Genomic DNA, 18,443 nt, shown 5'->3' on the forward strand with positions numbered 1-18,443 from the left:
GTTATCATTTTTCACATGTGCAGCTGTTACAAACCCCAATGCTAACATTCGACTGGAAGGAAACAACGTGAGCTGACTACTGCTGTGGGGGTGGCGAAGGCCCCCCCGAACCCCACTTCCCAGGACAGCCAGTGTCGCCACAGACAGGACTTCGTGTTCACAAACGATGCCCTGGGACTAAGCTTCCTATAAGCCTAGGACGTCTTCTTTTTAAGCATCAAGCATAAAAGGCTTAAAAATAACCTTTTAATTTTTTCATCACCATGAAGCCTGATAGGCCTCCCGAGCTGGGCGGGCGATGTGTCTTTTCTCTGGAGCCACCTCTTTCCCTGTTCCCAGTCAGCGCCCTGTGCAGCCTCAGAGATCGCCACCAAGTGTCACCGAGACTATGTAAAAATGGTTTGGTCTGAAAACTGCGTACTGGCCCTGTACAGGGGGCTCCGATGGGCCCGTCCTGCCAGGTCCTTGGCATTCTTCCTGCTGTTTTGTAACAGAATCAAGCACACACATAACTCGCTCTGCTGAGGGAATGCAAATTTTCCTTGCACAAATGCTTATGCTGGTTAGTCCAGCCCAAAAGGGTACTTTGGAAGAATCACCTAAAGTCTACATTACGAGTATTCAAATCCCAGGATCATGGTCTTAGACTAAAGCAACTTGAAAGATAACATTTGCTAATGCAGCCCAAGTGGTTCCGTACCTTCTCTCTACCATAAACACCGAGAACTCCCCTCACCCAGCCAGGCAAAGCATCCCGTGGCAGGGGCAGAATGAGCCAATGCTCTACTTTAAAAGAGCTATGCTGGCTACTAATGTTCATTAAAAAGTAAGGGCAGGGCTTCCCTGGTGGCGCAGGGGTTAAGACGCAACCTATGAAGCAATCTGCAGCCACTGCAGCACGAATTCCATTCCCGGCCGGCCAGGGATTAACCCACATGGTGCAGCAGACCTCTCCTGTCTCACCCGCTGCTCTCCTCAGCAGTGGATTTCAGTCAGTCTGCCTGTTCTGCTCCCCACTCTGTCTCTCGTGAATCCTCTCACCCCCCTCATCTCTGGCCTGTACACCAATTCTTGTATAAAAATAAATAAACCTTTTTTTTTTTTTAAAAAGTAAGGGCAAAAAGCCCTTCTACAATTGATGAACCAATTCCATAAACCATGCTTTATCAGACAATGAAGAAAGAATTAACACCCTTTGTTGTCATTATTCCAACAGCAGATTTTGATGTGACAGGACTTGTCCGGATGAGGATGCAGGTTAAAAAGGACCAGAGCTCTCCTCTTAGGTGCCATACAAAAGTAGCTTATAAAGGTCCTCATGCCCAGCTGCCCTCAGACCAATGGAATCAGATTTTCTGGGGCTCTAGGCATTGACATTTTCAAAGGTCCCGTGAATGATTCTACCACACAGCAAAGGGTGGGGGCCACTGCCATTTTCATCTCCTCTTCTCCAGATTAAGTTACACTTTTGAAATGTCTGGGGGTATTTTGGTTGGGGGTGGTGCTGCTAGCATCTGGTGGAAGAGGCCAGGGAGGCTGCTAAACACCTCACACAAACTGCAGGACAACCCCCCTCCCAACAAAACAATCATCCCATCTAAAAGGTTGAGAGAGAACGCTCTAAGAGAAAAACATAGTCTTGTGTTTGTGACTAGAATTCTTTATCTCCTTTCAGTCCAAAGAACCCATTGTCATGACCCATTAGGCGCAGTTCAAGATCTGGGTGTGGAGTCTGGGCCCGATGGTGTGAACTAGGTCTCGTCCAATACTGATGGCAGCGTGTTTCTGCCATAAGCCTTCGGTTTCACTGCCTTCATTACTTTTCAAGCAGAAATTCATAGTACAAAGGAACTCCAAGGTGAGACAAAAGGCTCTCCTCACTCACACTCATGTGCTGTGTCACATAAAGTGAAAATTCATCCATAAAACCACATCATTCAGCAGTTATTTCATGTGGGGCCACAGAAACAAGCCACCGGAAGTTCCACTATGCTAAGGGGCCCAGGTGCCCATGATGTGGCTCAATAAATATTCATTGAAAATGGCTACAAACCCTGCAGAAGAGTGACTAATGTGTCAGTTTCCTAAACTGACACAGAAGGGGACACAAGCCCATGTGAAAAGAGTCAAGAATCCCCCAAACACGTAGGGCAATAATAAGCATGTTGTCAACTGACATCAGAATGCCGAGAACGGCCCATCTTTCCATAACCCATGAGGATGAGACAGTTTCTTTCTAGGAGTCATGGTAGGCAAATCCAGACTCTCATTCAACTAGCCCTGCCTAACTCTCGGATCTGCCAGACAGCTGGTTAGCGTTAGAGATGCTGTCCATGGCTACTCAACCCAGCTTTTCTTTATGCATAGCTGATTGGCCAGAATCATAATTGGAACCATAAACTTGGCCGAAGCTACACTCTGCCCTAACCAGTTGAACTCATCAATTCAGTACAGGGCCACTCGAACACAAAAGAGTAGACCAAAACAGTCCTAATAACATTCCCTCGTAGAGATCCAGTTTACATAACAGAGTTGAACGGGGTAAATCTATGCAATTCAAAACCCCCACCAAATTCAACCATTATGTTCCACGGAAGATGCATTTGCTTTAGTTCATTCTGTCCTTTACCTCTGTCTTTGTTTTTCTCCTTCCCTAGTGAATCCAGTTTCTTTCTCAGAGACTTCTTTCTCTTTTGTCCATCTGTAAATATTAAGAGAATGAAAAGTTGTAAAAACAAGCATATAAGTGATAGTTTATATTGTCTATAACTATACTTGAGCGACAGTATTCTCACTTCATTCATAATTTGGTATTTCAAAGCGAGCAATGACTCTGAGAATGCACAAAAATCTCTGACTTGGACTGCACATATGCTCTTGGTGTATGCTCTTAAATTTTGTTTCAGCCATGGAAAGTACAGGAAACTTACCTCCGTAGGAAATAATTTAGCTTTGACATGTAGATATGTTTGCTTTTGCTGTTAAATGAGTCTCTGTTCTTCATGTCAATGCAAAACAATGTCCATCTTGAATTGGATCGCCATGACATGAGAGTCAACAGTACGTGGCTTTGACATTCACGCGCTAGTAGAGTGCAACTAGATAAGGAAATGAACTTGGGGCTCCACGGAACCCAGGTCTAACCATTGCTGCACCATTTACTGCCTGTGTGACTTTGGACACGAATCAGTCATCATATATAAAATAGAAATTTCATGGGAGTGATGTGAAAATTAAATGACATCATGCACATAAAGTACTTAATGGAAAGTGGAACACATGTCCATAAATTCAGATTCACTTTCATTCGGGGGGTTGCATAGTATTTCATAGTATAGCTATAACATGATTTAATTAATCATTTCCCCATTGATGGGCATTTGGGTTCTTTCCAATTTTTCACTACAATAATAAGGCAAATATCCTTTGAGTGGCATGTACTTTGAACAAATAGACTTACTACATCTGGTTAACTTGCTAAATAATAAAGATACCACCCATATTAGTAGGCAGCTGCAATTGAATTCCTGGGATGTCACCATAAAATATTGGCAGTCATTGCAAGAATGCATTTCAGGATTATGCAGCTGTCAATGTAACAAGTAGGGAGGGGGATGAATCGGGAATTCACGTGGTGATCAAGTTGGGTAAAAGTGGCCTATTTTTTTTAACAAGATACACCAATAGTATAGTCAAGAAATAAACTCAGTCTAATAAAATTCAAAAACAAGACTCTGATATCAGGGAAAGACAGAGTGAGCATTCTTAAACAGAAATGAGCCATCTTGCTTCAAGCTCCAACTGCTCTCTGAATTCTTGGAGGCAAAAGACATTACACTAGTCCACGGGCACATTCAATCACTTCTCCTTTTCAAAAAAGGCAAAGAAATATTTCAAATATGATTCTCCTCTCAAAAAAATGGAACTAGTTCATAAGAATCTTCATGCTTGCAGATGTGAGATTTGTAGGGGAGAATGATGTCCATCAGTTGTAATGCTGCAAAGAACCATCAATCATTCACGTGTATATTCTTATCATCATCTTCTCAAAGACATGTAACTGCAGTACCTACCACAAGCTATTATAAACACATGCAGACAATAAACATACCAACTGCTGAGATTCTAGTCTGTTCTCCAAATAGAGCTGATGCTTTCACTTTGTAATACTTTGCTTGTTTCTACTTTCTATCACCAGGAGTCCATTCCTTTCTCTTTATTACTTCATATTTTTATTTTAATTTTGGAGTTATGTTTTTGCTCTTCCTATATGCACATGTTCTATTCACTCATTTTTCTTTTATAAACTGTATTATTTTTATTGAAGTAACAATGATTTTCAACATTGTTTCTGGTTTGGGGAAGTATTCACACATCTTCATATGTATGTTACAACACTGTGCCCACCATCAAAAAACATCCATCCTCCACTATATTCCATTGGGTTCATTCTTTAAAAAGTCCTATCACCCCTTCACCTTAACAGTTGACCCAAAAGAATAACCAGCCCGTGTAATAAAACTTAAGAGATTTAGTTTTCATAACCAGGAGCTGATCCTAAAATTAAAACAAGTTGTCAAAGTACCAGCATACATATAGGATAGGGGACATTTTCCTTTAAGATGGAATGATTTTTAAGCTTCTTCTAAATCAGGGGATGGATCATATACGCAGATGTGTATAAATATAAATATACAATTTAAATAATATTGGGTTGTTGGAAAAGTCATGATGCATTTTTACTTGTGATCAATCAGCATTTGAGAGGGGTGAATAGGAGCAGAAGCCAGATATGTGTGATGAGAAGCTGAAAATCTCATCTTTAAAGTCACTTTGCCTCTGCAAAATGCTCTGCCACATCATGGCAGACGGTTCTGGTGTTTGTAAGGTGGTGGGTGCCCATTTGTGAGGTTCAGTTAGACTCTGCCCTTCCAGAAGCCTGGGTGATGGACAAGGCTCTCTCCTTAGTGAGGCAGTCATAGGAAATGGGGTGCACTTGGATATGGGACAGGCCATCGACATTGCAGGCCTTTCCGCCCCTCACTCACAGAGCTCCATAAAGACTACATGGCTGGACAGGAGAAGAAATCGACTGCACCCCATCTGAAATCAGGCTGAGACTCATTCAGTGTCTGCTGGATAAAGCCATCTTTTGATGCTGCTCGAGACACAGGTCAAGAACTCACCCGGGGGTGGGGGCAACATGGCCCCTGGGAAGAGTGCGGGTTTATCCCACAAAGTACTGGACAGAACATGCACTATTTTGCAAAAGTTTGGGGAGGTCACAAACACACCTGCACACTCACCTCCTGGGAAAGGCAGAGGTTGTGGCAGCATGGGCCTCACTGGCTGCACACCTCAGGCCGCAGACACCCAGCCCTGGGCCACTGCACCCACTTTTATTACCTGGCAGGCCTTGGAGCTGGTAACACCGTCCTAGCCTAAAAAGAAGGTTCTAGTTTGTTTCAAGTCTTGAAAACATTCCTGCTGAGAAGAGACTGAAGGAATGCTCTTTGGCGTCACTTCCCCTGCTTTTCCCAACCACAGCTGCCTCACTATTTACTTAGACCAGAAAAATAGACTCAGAGAATACAAACCAGCCTACTTCAGCGAGGGTAGTTCAGTTACAAAGAGAGGCGAGATGGTACCAGAGGAGAGATCTGGGTGGCTGAACAGAAGGTGGCCCTTTAGAAACTGCACACACAGTTTCTCAGTCTTGGCACTGGTGATGTCGGGTGGATAACTCTTTGTCATGGGGGTGTCCTATGCATGGCAGGATATTTAGCAGCATCCCTGGTCTCCACCTACCCACCCACCACTGGCCATGATGACCAATAACATCTCTGCAGGAGCAAAATCGATCTGGCTGAGAACCACTGGTTTGCATAATTCTACCTAGAGGACAGCCACGTGCTCAAGCCGTGTGACATCCAAACCACAAAACCTTCCATTTTCCCACTGGTCACAAGGTACAATATAGAACTGACCTCCATTTTTTTTAAAGATATATTTATTTATGCATACAAGAACTGGGGTGTAGGCCAGAGGTGTGGGGGGTGAGAGGATTCACAAGAGACAGAGTGGGGAGCAGAGCAGGTGGATCTACTGAAGTCCACTGCTGAGGGGAGCAGCGGGTGAGTCAGGAGAGGTCTGCTGCACCTGTGGGTCAGCTCCCTGACCAGAAATTGAACTTGTGCTGCAGTGGCTGCGGATTGCTTCATAGGTTGTGTCTTAAGCCGTTGCGCCACGAGGGAGGGCCCCCAATCTCCCTTTTTTTTTTTAATAGAACATTATAAAAATGTTGTTGGGTCTTTATCTATCAGGTTGAATTGGGGCCGTGATAACAATTTCCTGCCATTTATAATGAAATGTGAGTCTGCTCGAGGTTATCCTTCTACCAGACTCATACCACTACATGTTGGGGAATAAAGCAAGTTCATTGAGGAAAGAGCCTTGTATTCCTTTGAATGGAGTGCTTTCTTTCTCCTTTGAGGGGGCAAGAGCACGTGGGGAACAGCACCCGAGCAGCTGTGTGAATGGACTCAGATGGGAGCAGGAGAGTTCAGGGTCTGGCTCCGGACTGAGAGGCCGTATGACTGGAGCGCCTTAAGCACGCACAGAAGACTCAGGGGACACCAGATTTCATAATTTTTAGAGACTTATAGGGCGGATGAAAACACTTGCTGGCCAGCCCTCCGTGAGCCAGAACAGAATTCAGAAAAGGATTAGAGAAAGACAGTTTGTCAGCAAATGGAAGCGTTCAGCAATGGAATGAACTACCTCAAAAAAAAAAAAAAAAAAAAAAAAAAACAAAACAAAACAAAACAAAAAAACACCAAAAACCCAAAAAACAAACCACTGTTCACTGTCTTGTATCCCTCACTCTGGGGAGAGCTGTGCCGTGAGAAACCCTGTGTAAAGGGCCATGTGGTGAGGAACTGGCCAGCAGTTCCAGGCAGCAGCCATGTGAGTGAGCCTGGACACTGGCCCTCCAGTCCCAGTCAAGCCTTCGGATGACAAAGCCCCAGCTGGAGCTTCGTGGCAACCTCATGAACCAGAATCGGCACCAGAAAACCGGGCTACGATATCTCCAGTAACTATGTGAGAAAAGAAACATTTGTTGTTGAAAAAAAATAAAAGGAAGAACAGAAAAAGTGCCCAGCTAAATGCACTCTGGTATCCTGGATGGAGTCCTGGAATGGAAAGAAGGCAGCACTGAAATGTGAATCAATTCTGCAGTAAAGCACCAAAGGCGCTGTCTAGTTGTGACAAGCATACCAAGGTGAGAGAAGACGTTCTCCCCAGAGAAACTGGGCGGGGGCCAAGGGAACTCTACTAGCTTTATAACTTTTCTTAAATCTAAAAAATTATTCCACAATTTTAAAAAATATTTAAAAAAATCCTTTCTTCAGGCACTGAATGTATTCAAGCAAATGTGTGCATTGGTCAGTATGTGAGAAAATGGCAGTGGCTCTGCTTGCTGAAGGCCTTCTGAGACGCACAGAACTGGGAGGTCAGCTTGACAGCAGAAGTTTCTAATCTGGCTGAAACTACTGAAATCATTTCCTATTCACATCTCCCTGATCTGAAAGAAAACATGTGTCTAGGCCAATATAAAGCATCCAGAATATATGCCATTCTGGTGTAAGATGTTTGCTGGCAAGGGAGTGGACAGACGAGAGACCTGGTCAGCTTTGTTTTTATGGCCCTGGTGCTGTTTTCATAGGCAGCTGATTAGATTGTCTTACGAGACCTCTGATTTCTTAGGCTCACTGAGTCTCTTTCTGTGTAAGTTATCTGGATTTGGTGTTTGTCATGTAGAATTCAAGAATACTGACTGGAATAGAAATCTTTATTTTTTTTATTTCCTATGCCTATCTTGATAAACTAAAATGTTATTTTATAAATATATATGAATTGGGTGAGTTATATAATCTGTGGATGTCTTATAAAAATGTTTACTAAAACTGTATTTTATCCTTCGCTACAACTAATTTTCATGCTTCAGTCTTACTTTTTTGTTTTTTCAGGGCTCTCTAGCCACAGACCTCACAAAAATCAGGCAAGAAAAGAATGAAACCAGATTGTTTATTTACAAAGGTTTATCAAAGAAGTAATAATAGTATTAGTGGTCCCTGGTAATCGGGGGCTATTCATTATACCCCTACTCCAAGTCTGGTGCTTTCTAATGATTAATTCCATCAATGTGAGTTCATCTGGACCAACACTGGCAAACAGAGGGACCGAGGAGAATTGAGCAAACAAACCCAACTAGTCAAAATTGTATCTCAAGGAAAGTTGAGGTGTACAAGGAAGTCAGTTGCCACCATCACCACTCTTAGTAGAAAGAATTCAAAATTTCCCCTGCTTTTATGAATTGCCTGCTCCATATTCAAAGTCCATTCCAAGAAATGAAAGAGAGACAGCCTTGACAGAAAGGCAGAAGTCATTGCCCAGGAAAATGGCCACTTCTGCTTGACAGGGGCTGTGGCAGCATGCCCAGGAAAGGGAATCCAGCGGAACCAGTGTAATGTTCTGATCTAAGATTTCAATCAACTAAGATTAGACTCTAGAGATGGAGGGCAGTTGGAGCAAAGAGCTCTTCTCCATTCCTACAGTAAGTATTCTATGTCTTTTCTATGTCTATAGAAAATAATGAATCTCCTTGACTTGGGATATTATTTACACTATAATAGCTCTCTGTTTAAATGTCATCACAAATTTTATCAGAGTGGGCTCACCCCCTATCCATTGGTCCAGCCATTCATCCATCCATTCATCCATCCATCCGTCTACCCACCCATCAAGTAAGCATATGTAGGTGAGACGGAGCTAGGTGCTATGAACCCAGATGAATTGGTGCTATTTCTGCTTTTGAGACACTCAGAGTTTACTGCTAAACTCCAAGATACAAATACTTGGAAATCTCATTAAAGCAAAAGGAAGAAATGCTTCAGTGGAGACAATTTCTAGGTCATCAGAAGCAAGATGGCTGCTCCCAACTCTGCTGGGGAAGGTTAATATTTGAGCTCAGTCTTAATAAATAAGGCCACCCTTCTCGGGGAATTTCTTTGGATTTTAGTGGGCATTCCCCCACTACATCCCATGATGATTGCTTAGTCTAGGAAATTTTTTTCTTCCTGAGTATCCTCAGTATTTTATTCATAATTGAATATTTTATTCATAATTAAGAGTATCCTCTTAATATTTTATTCATAGTAATCCAACCTTTAGCAAGCAAAAGTTCTATTGGTTAAAAAAAAAGATGAGAGGGCCTCCCGGGTGGCTCAGCGGTTGAGCGCTGGGCTGCCTGCAGCCTCTGCAGCACCGGTTCGATCCCTGGCCACAGGCGAGGGTCCCACATGACACACAAACCTCTCCTGCCACACCCGCTGCTCCCCTCAGCAGTGTACTTCGTCCTCCTGCCTGCTCTGCTCCCCGCTCTGGCTCTGGTGAATTCTCTCACCCTCCCGTGCTTCTGACTGTACCCAGTGCTTGTATAAATAAATAAATAAATCTTTAAAAAAAAAAAGATGAGAAAATTCAAGAGTGGTTTGTGGTTTGATAGTTTTTTAAGTTCAAGAGAGTGACAAATACGAATTCTGAAAGAAAACAACCTACATAGAGAAAGTAAGAAGCAATGTATTCAAGTCCAAACTGTTCCCACCACTCATTCAACCTAAGGTATTGGTATATATATATTTCTAATGTCATTTTCAAGAAATCATCCATGCTATAGACTATTAGTTATTTAATCAAATCGACAGGTCAAACTTTCCATTTTTATATCACCTTATCCTTAGTAGTTCTTCCATCAGCCTTGATTGAAACAGAAGGCAGGTAGAAACAGAGTGACTAAGTCATTTTTCTTGGTGTAAATCCCAATGAATTAAACACTGTTTCTTTATCCTGTTAGCATCTTGTGGGTTGGATTTTTCAAAATCCGTTTCCAAAGCATCCATGTTTCTCATGGAGGGAAATATTTATGGTATTCTTAAGCAATACAGATGCCTCTCCTTAGAGCTGAGGCTCCCCAAAGCACTTGTGAAATGTACTAATCCCCAGAGTTTACATGTTGAAGTGGTAGTGAAATTATCAAAGCTGTGGTCAGAAAATAAGAACATTCTGTGAGTCTCTCACTGTTATAAAGGGAGTCGGCTCTCATAGGTCACCATGCTTCCAGCTAAATTCAACACTAAGAAAGCTTTTCCGTTTTGTGTAAATTATTTTGGCAAGGTAATTCGTTCTGAAATTTTTCCTCAAGAGGGAAAAAAAATCCTTGGAGATTCTTGAACCTCAAAACAAATGCTTTTTTGTATTACAGAAAATCACTGAGATGTTTGATTTGTGGAACACGTCTCGTTATTCTATCAAAATGTGAGGTAGGGAAACTGATCGCATGGCTTGGATGCCATGGGTTTAAACGCTCAACTATGGTTTTTCCTCAACCGGGTGTTCTTTGTAATCACTGCTTTGCTGTAATAACTGGTCAGGATCAAATTATGCCCTACAAGGATCTTGTACTTGCTGTCATTTTTTCCATATTCAAGTGCTATGAGTTTTTTTAAAAGGGGGGGAGGGGAGCTATAAGTTCATGTTCAAAGGGGGAGTCCTGCTGTCCTCTTCCCCCAAGCTATGAGCTAGTCTGTTCTTCCAGGCTCCTGAATCTGCATCCCCTGTGGCATGGTCTTAAACTGCAAACATTTTTAACTTAGTCTGGGTTGGCTTTATATTTGCAGAGACAGGAGTTTTCAAATATCCCAGCAAGATAAATAGCCTTTGGCACGTCATTTCCTAATGCCATATTCCTTTCCTGGAGCATAAGGGAAATGAAGCAGGTAGAAGAACAAAGAAAGAGAAATCACTTCCCCCAAAGAAATACCCAGAATTGTTAACTCTCAAGGAAATGAAACTGAAAATTATGGGAATTTCATCCATCATTGGTTTAAAGCCAAAGCTTGTAGTTTAAGATGAGAAGGTTGAGTCAGACAATGCAAGGGGCTAGTGCGATCTCCTTTCTTTTGACAGACTCTGCTTTATATGAATAAGGAATTGAATATTCTTAAGCCATAGACTTTAAACCTTAGGAACTCAAAACTTCTGCCCATTTCCATGAAAACAGTCCTCTCAGGTTCAGCAGCTGGTCAGATGATACAAAAAGAGGAACACCTATTAGGCTCCTCCTTCTTTCACTTTCCATGCTTGCTTCTGATTACTCCTTGAACTGTTTGAAGTTTCTTTATGAAATAGAAATAGTATATGAATAAATATGCTATGGTTGAATTTTTAACCCATTCTATTCAATGTCCTGAGTGGCAAGCAGGAGTATGCAAGGCACTGTGCTAGACACAAAGGCAAATGAATGTTTCCTCCTACTTACTGCTCATTTGCAATGGCAGAAGATGACACTGCTGTTACCTACACCAACAGTTTCTCATCTAAGTGCATCTTTATCCTACTAACCTTGCCCCTTTCATATTTGCTTAGGTAAGTGCTCACTTTCCACGTGATCATGCATCCTGGGATGAGTCTTCATCCCAGGCTCAGGAAAGGATTCTGCGGTCAAACAGATTGGGATGATTTACTTCAGTTTGCCAGTATTGATTTGGGTACTGGCAGGTGTTGTGAGAAGGGAGGGAAGTCTACTGGGAGGCAGCAGTAAAAATGCTTCTCTATTATGAAAAAGGTATGCACTGAAGAGTCACTGTGTTTCTCTGCTTCTTCATGCTACCATAGGAGCAGTGATGCCAGGAGCTACTGCAGCCATTTTGTGACAATGAGGGAAGCCATCCAAAAAACAAAGTGACCCACTGATGATGGCAAAGAAGAAAGATGGAAGGTCACTGGGACTAGCCTTTCTGTAAAGCAATAGAATCAATTTCTTCATAATTTAAGCCAATTTTGGTTTGGCTTGCAAAATTTACAACAAAAGATTTTAACAGTGGATAATGCAAACCTGTGTTGTAGGACATGTTTTCTACTTATATTTACACAAGTCTTGTCATAATGTGCCAGATATCCTTAAGAAAGACATCTCTAGAAATTATGAATTGATGTGTGTTAGGATGAGTCTAAGGTAAGGAGGATAAGAGGAGGGAGATCAGATTACAAAGAAATGTAAATCAGTAAAGTCCTTAAAGATAAATATTGCTAAATTTTCAGTTACCAACCCAGAGAGTAATAATAAAGCTAATAATCAACCCATATGGGAGACTGACTTATCATTAAGGTTACCCATTTAATGCAAAACTTACATCCCTATAAACTGTATGGTGACACTAGTTACATAAGCACCTCATGAAAATATTAATTTTTCCTTCCTATTCAGTGCTACTAAAGGAATTAATGACCAACTTTGGAAAAATGTTTGGTCACGAAAAATATAAACATTAAAACATCCGAGAGTTACAAAAGTTTCAACATTGAAAACATTAAAATTCTGTTTAAAACACTCTATTATAACACAAAGGTAAGAGAAAGAAGAAATTGAAATGAAGAGGATGGTAGAGTTGATCAAGTACATGAATAATAACTACAAATTACTACATCGAGTTAATATTAATCTCTTAAATCAGAGGTCACAAGCTTTTTCTGTAAAGTTGCAGACATTAAATCATTTGGATTTTGTGGGTCAGGTAGTCCCCATCACAACCACTCTGCTCTGCTGTCGTAACACAAAACTAGTCACAGACAATGCAGAAACAAATGATTTTAATAAAACTTTATTAAGAAAAACAGCCAGTGGGCTGGATTTGGCCTTTGGGCTGGAGTTTGCCTACTCCCATGTTAAGTGAAGATTCCTTAAACTACCTCTTTAGAGTTTTCCTTTTAGAAAATTTTTATAGGCACCCACTAGCCAAATTTTTAAATAATCTTGAGGGCTTGATTTCAAATTATCTTGAAAGTCTGATTGGTTTAAAAAACAGTATTTAATTGCAATGATACTTAGTGACCTATGTTTAGCCCATGGGGAAAGAAAAAAACAACAAAAATGGAAGCTTCTATTCCTATTTCAAGAATGGGACATTTTTTGTAATGACCAAGTTTACTTTGGGGCCATGATCCCAACAGAGAGAAAAGTGTAGTCTTGGAATCTTTGAAAGGTGCCAGAATATTTTCAGAAATGGCAGTGACAAAACTTTGGTTCAAGATGCCAAAGCCTTGTGCAATGCTAATTGCTGCTTTGACAGAGATATAAATATGTCTAACTATGACCAGTAGGGACATGACCTTGGAGAGGAAGCTATATTGTCTGAGAACATTAAAGAAGACAATTGTGACTACGAAAGCACTGAGCGTATGGCTTGGGAGTCACACAGTGCTGTCCTGGCCCGCCTGCTCAGCACCGCCTAGAACCACACAGCAGAGCGACCGCTTGAGAACCAACGCGGTGGAAGCCGTGGGCTACAGCAGAAGGCATCCAAGAAGAAAATTACAAAAGAACCTTCAGGGAAAGCTCAGTGTCATGCTAGCTCTTACTGGAATAGGCAGACGAGGCAGCTTCCCTCATGAGGGTCAGCGAAGGTGACAGAAGGATGGCAGCCATGGCTCCACATTTCCATTTAACTGATGTACGTGTGTTGCTCTGTTGACTGACCCGGGCCTCCTGGAGCATGTGGACTACTTTTGACATGACACTGTCGTCTGTTCTAGCGGACTCCACCTCTTTAAGGCCGAAAGCCCCTTGTATCTATCTACCTCCTCCAGACGAACACTCAGCTTGGGGTAAGAGGGAGTGAGTGGCAAAGCAGCACAGAAAACCCCCACGATTGGTTTCTGAAGAGCGGGCACTACTCGCTTAGACTAAGGGTCTATCTAGCCTAGGTTCGTTTTCGTGGCCCCCACAAAGCACTCCCCATCTACTTTACCACGCCCTGAGGGCCCCAGCAGAGAACGCCTGAGAGATTTCCACACCACCATTTTGGTCTCCTCCTCTTGACGGAGCCCAGTGCACTCCAGCATTACTCCTTGATTTCCCCTCTCTGGTGGTGGCTGCTTCCTGTCAGCACTTCTCTCTACAGTGGAATTTGTGGATTTTACTCGACAAACAGTTCCAGCACATCACCTCTTCAGCTGGACACGGCCAGCAATGACAACAGAACTAGGACAGTTACATTTTCTCTCTCAGGTGGTTCCATAAACAGTCTGAGTCCCTTGCCCACCAGGTGGCTCTTGTTTGTGAAATCAACATTTAAATCACAAACCCAAGATTGCCGAAGTGTTAGCCTACCAAGAATATCATTTTTCTTGATTTCCTGGAGTTGTTTGCTTGGGTTCACATGGCCTAAGGGACAATGGTGAGGGACTTGATAAGGGGGCCATAGAATTGAGCAAGTTTGAGGCATCAGGACACTCTTTTATTTCACCATGTCCCCATTTTCTTAAACTAGCAGTGTGGAGTAAGGTAAAAGTATCAGGCTTTTCTGCCCTCTCGCCATTAGGATAGATGAGGGAACCCTGTGGTCCTGAATGCATGCCTCATGGCGGCCCCTGGAGTGGGTACACCTGGGCTGAGAGACCGAGTTTCTAAGGGCGGCGTCGCGGGGACGCCAGCAGAAGCCAAGACCGAACGGAAGCCGAGAGAAGAAGAGAAGCAGAGATCACCGGAGAGCCCAGATAGAGTGAGGATTTGCTGGGGGCTGGGAGGCCTGCCAGCCTCCCGGCCCCCCAGCACCCCTGCCTGCCATGTGCCTGGTAAACCTAAATAAAAGACCTGCAGAAGCCACTGAGGACCCTGACTCCTCCTTGACCCGCTCTGCTGGATCCTAGAAAACCTGCTCAGTGCCCTGTTCCTGCCTCTACAAGCAGTCATCCTTCATTCCACGATATTATTTTCAAAATACATAAACAGTCTTTCTCAACTGTGATATCAGAAGTTGAATGGAGAAGAGAAAAACAGCACTGGAGAAAACATGAACATGTATTTCTCTCTTAGGGAACCATTCCCCTTTAAACACTTACTTTACAACACGATGAGGTTAAGCCACGTTGCTGGCACCAACTTGCTATACTAATTACGGCAGAAATCAGCCACTTCCTTTCATTTTTACCTTAGACCTGAGATCAGCAAACTTTTCTTACAAAGGGCAGACAGGAAACTTTAGAGATTCCGTGAGACAGACACACTGCCATTGCCACGTGAAAGGAGCTGCGTCCCGCGGAGACTTTGTTTACAAAAACTGAAGGTGAGTTGGGCTTGATCAGCAGGGCCGTTCAAGAACCCTGCCTTAAACCGTGTGTATTAAAATGCTACCAAAGTTACATTCATTGAGCCTAGCACACTGCCTGATATAACAGACGTACTCTCTTGGTGTCTTCTGAATAGAGGACAAGGTCACGCAGGCCAGCAGGTTTTGCTTCATTTCTCGACCATGATTTCTGCATTTGGGGGCCGGTTGTGCTGTTGAGATTGGGCCATTTAGAGACTACAGGGTCTGATTCAAGAGCCTGTGCCATGAGCAGGCTTTTGATCAGGCAGAAACCGTCCCTGGCTGGCTCCATGGGGCAAGTGTGGGCTCGTGGGGAAAACCCTACAGATAGATTGGACCCACCCACAGCAGGCCCCCCAATTTCTACCTCTAAAGACATCTCAGGGTTCTCTACAGCATCCTCAGAGGTCCCTTTCCAAAACAGCTTAAGTCGGGAGTGACAAATGAAGTTCCTTAGTCATCTTAAAAGACTGATGTAAATCTTTCTAGTTTTTAATGTGTTTATCTCCTGACTGAAAGGATGCAGAGAGGGAGGAGCCACAAGAGGCGAGAAGCAGAGGCCCCTGTGGAACCAAGTCTGGAACCCCATGGTCAGCTGCGGTGGATGGTGGCTAAGAAAAAAGAAAGAAACTTTGATGGTTAAGGCACTGAGTGGCTCGACTACCTCAAGTAATGAGTGTCTCGCAGCGACATGCAGTCTTTGGGGTAGAATTATTGGGTCATTTAAAGCTTAGATGTTGCCCAAATGCCTTGTAAGTTGCTGAGGCAATTTTTAGACTCTTGCCAACAGAACCTGAGCATCTGTTTCCCCATAAAATCTCTTATCTAGCTTTTGGATCCATGTCAATCTAAGACGAAAAAAATTCTCCTTGATGCTTGCATTTCTTTACTGAATATCAGGGCGAGTATTCTTTTGAATAATTATAAAACCATTTGTATTTCTTTTTCTGTGAGCTACCTGTAATTTGCCTGCATTTTAATATTTCTCTTTTCATATTAATTTGTAATAAAGCATTATAGAGAAGTTAGCCTTTCATTTGTCAAATGTGCTATATATACATTTCTATTTATCTATTTGTTTGCAGCCCAGATGATTTGTTTTTTCAGTGAAATGAAATGTGTGGCTCTTTTTCCCTTTTCTGGGCAGTGCCTTCCCTGATGTAAAAATATATATAAACATCCAGCTATGTTTTCTACTGGTGCATTTGCTTTCATTTTCGAGCGACATATCTTTTGTATCAACTTGTTTTGGTATAAGGAGTAAGGTCAGAATCTAGCTTTTTCTTCCCAATGGTTATCACATTGTTACAAATACACCAATAAACCATCTTTTGTCCTCTGACAAGAAATACAATATTAACGTGTCATAAATTCCCATGTTTATTTCAGTTCATGTTTTAATGCTAGTTGCCTCGCTGACTGTTTATTGTGAAGTGGTACAATACTCTTTTAATTGCTTTAGTGTTATGACCTACTGTAATAAATGGGTAGGATCATTTCCATTCGATCTCTTTATCAGACTTTCCCCTGCCCACTCTCACATAATAATTTGTCCAGATGATGTTTAGGTCAATTCAGTGATATTCCAAAGACAAGAGCCAGTGCTATGCTTTCTGGAGTCACATTCAGTTTATAGATCACTAATGACATCACTGGCATCTTTATATTATTTTCTTAAACCATTTAACTTATTCAAGTAAAATATAAGTCTTTATACCTATTACTAGTTTCCCTTTTTATCCACTTTGGGTTCTAAGGCTCAGGGCTGGAATCATTCCCTTGGGGGCTGTGTTCATTTCTTAGGTCGGCTGCAACAAACGCTCATGCACTCAGTGACTCAAACGCCTCAAATGTATGATCTGACATTCCTGGAGGAGATGTCCCAAAGGGCACTCAGGGGCTAAAGTCAGATCATCAGAGGGTCGCATTCCTCTCTGGAGACTCTAGGGGAGAATCTGTTCCTTGGCCTCTTCTACCTTCTAGAGGCTGCCCACATTTCTTGGCTCCTAGCCCCTTCCTCCATCTTCAAAGTCAACAACATTGCATCTCTGTGGCCATTCTTCCAAAGCCATGTCTTTCTATGACTGTAGTTGGGAAAGTTTCTCTGCTTCGAAGTACCTATGTGATCAGTCTGGGCCCTCCCACAGAAACCAGGATAACCTCACTATCTCAAGGGCCTTTTGGGTTGCAACATTCCTTTTGGCTAGTGAGGCAACATATCCACGGGCCCCAGGACTAGGACAGGGTCCTCTTTGGGAGAGCCATTACTCTGTCCTCTATAGCTCTGCTCTGAACTGCCGTGTCCCTTTCTACCTCCATGGACTCAAGTAGAAAACCCTAACTCCGGTGAGAGGAGATTTAGTTTAACCTGGGCTGGGAATTTAAAGTGCAAAATGATGTGCTTTGCTTTAGCAGTGTTTAGCTACCAAGATGTCTACCTTGCCATTTAAGGTGGTGGACTGCATGCAATTTGGTGGTGGGTATCTACAGTGGTGATACCTGATGGAGAGAATCCTGACTTAATTCTTTTAAATGTTACCACAATTAAAAGAATAAATTATTTTTTAAAATCCCAGTTACTAATATCGACTGGACCTTTTGGGTTGCTCTGCAAGCTCGTAACATTGCTGCTGGAGCTCTGCTGTCTTCCACTCCTCTTTCACCCTCCTTCCAGCTTCCCTCCTAGTGGATGGAGCTGCTTCCTATTTTTCTGTGAGTGGAGAGGCAATTCCACATGCTCTCCCACCATTTCCTGACTCTCTGCGTCCCTACCCACATACCTGACACTGATGTCCACCTATTACTATAGTTCGAGTAGGTGAAGCCCCTCCTGTGCTCTGGACCCGATGCTTGCAGTCCGCTCTGGGAATCACCCCGACAACTTCCCAGCCCCCAACCCTCAATTCTCCCATCTCTAGTGTGGATTGCAGCAGCTGATGACTATGTTCAAATGTCATTCATCGGGGCCCTACTGCACCGGTCTCACAGAGGGATGGGGTTCTCCGGATACCCATAACCAACCCTGAGTCCTAAAGTGACAAAGAACAGAAGCGGGAGCTGGGCTATGTCTCCAACTCATCATACCCGCTGGCCACTTTGTGTTCTGGCTCTGACTGCCGTATTTCTTTTCTGGAGTGAATTATTCACACGGTTAATCAGATTCTGTTTAGAACTTCCACTTGGGAGTTTCCATAGGACCAGCGGCCACTCGCAGACCAAAGCTGCCGTTATACA

General features: G+C 42.8%; 1 protein-coding gene across 2 annotated transcripts in view; it reads right to left on the reverse strand.

The window, feature by feature from the left end:
• The window catches only part of ARHGAP6 (Rho GTPase activating protein 6), a gene marked incomplete at its 5' end in the record, with an annotated part of 377,711 nt that overhangs the window by 47,987 nt on the left and 311,281 nt on the right, over window positions 1–18,443 (reverse strand). For both annotated transcript variants that reach the window (XM_084258737.1, XM_084258738.1), the window contains one exon: window positions 2,630–2,701. In XM_084258737.1, coding sequence (XP_084114863.1) covers window positions 2,630–2,701 — 72 coding nt within the window. The remainder of the gene's footprint in view (window positions 1–2,629; window positions 2,702–18,443) is intronic.

This window comes from Talpa europaea (assembly GCF_964194135.1).
Source record: "Talpa europaea genome assembly, chromosome: X".
Lineage (NCBI taxonomy): Eukaryota > Metazoa > Chordata > Mammalia > Eulipotyphla > Talpidae > Talpa > Talpa europaea.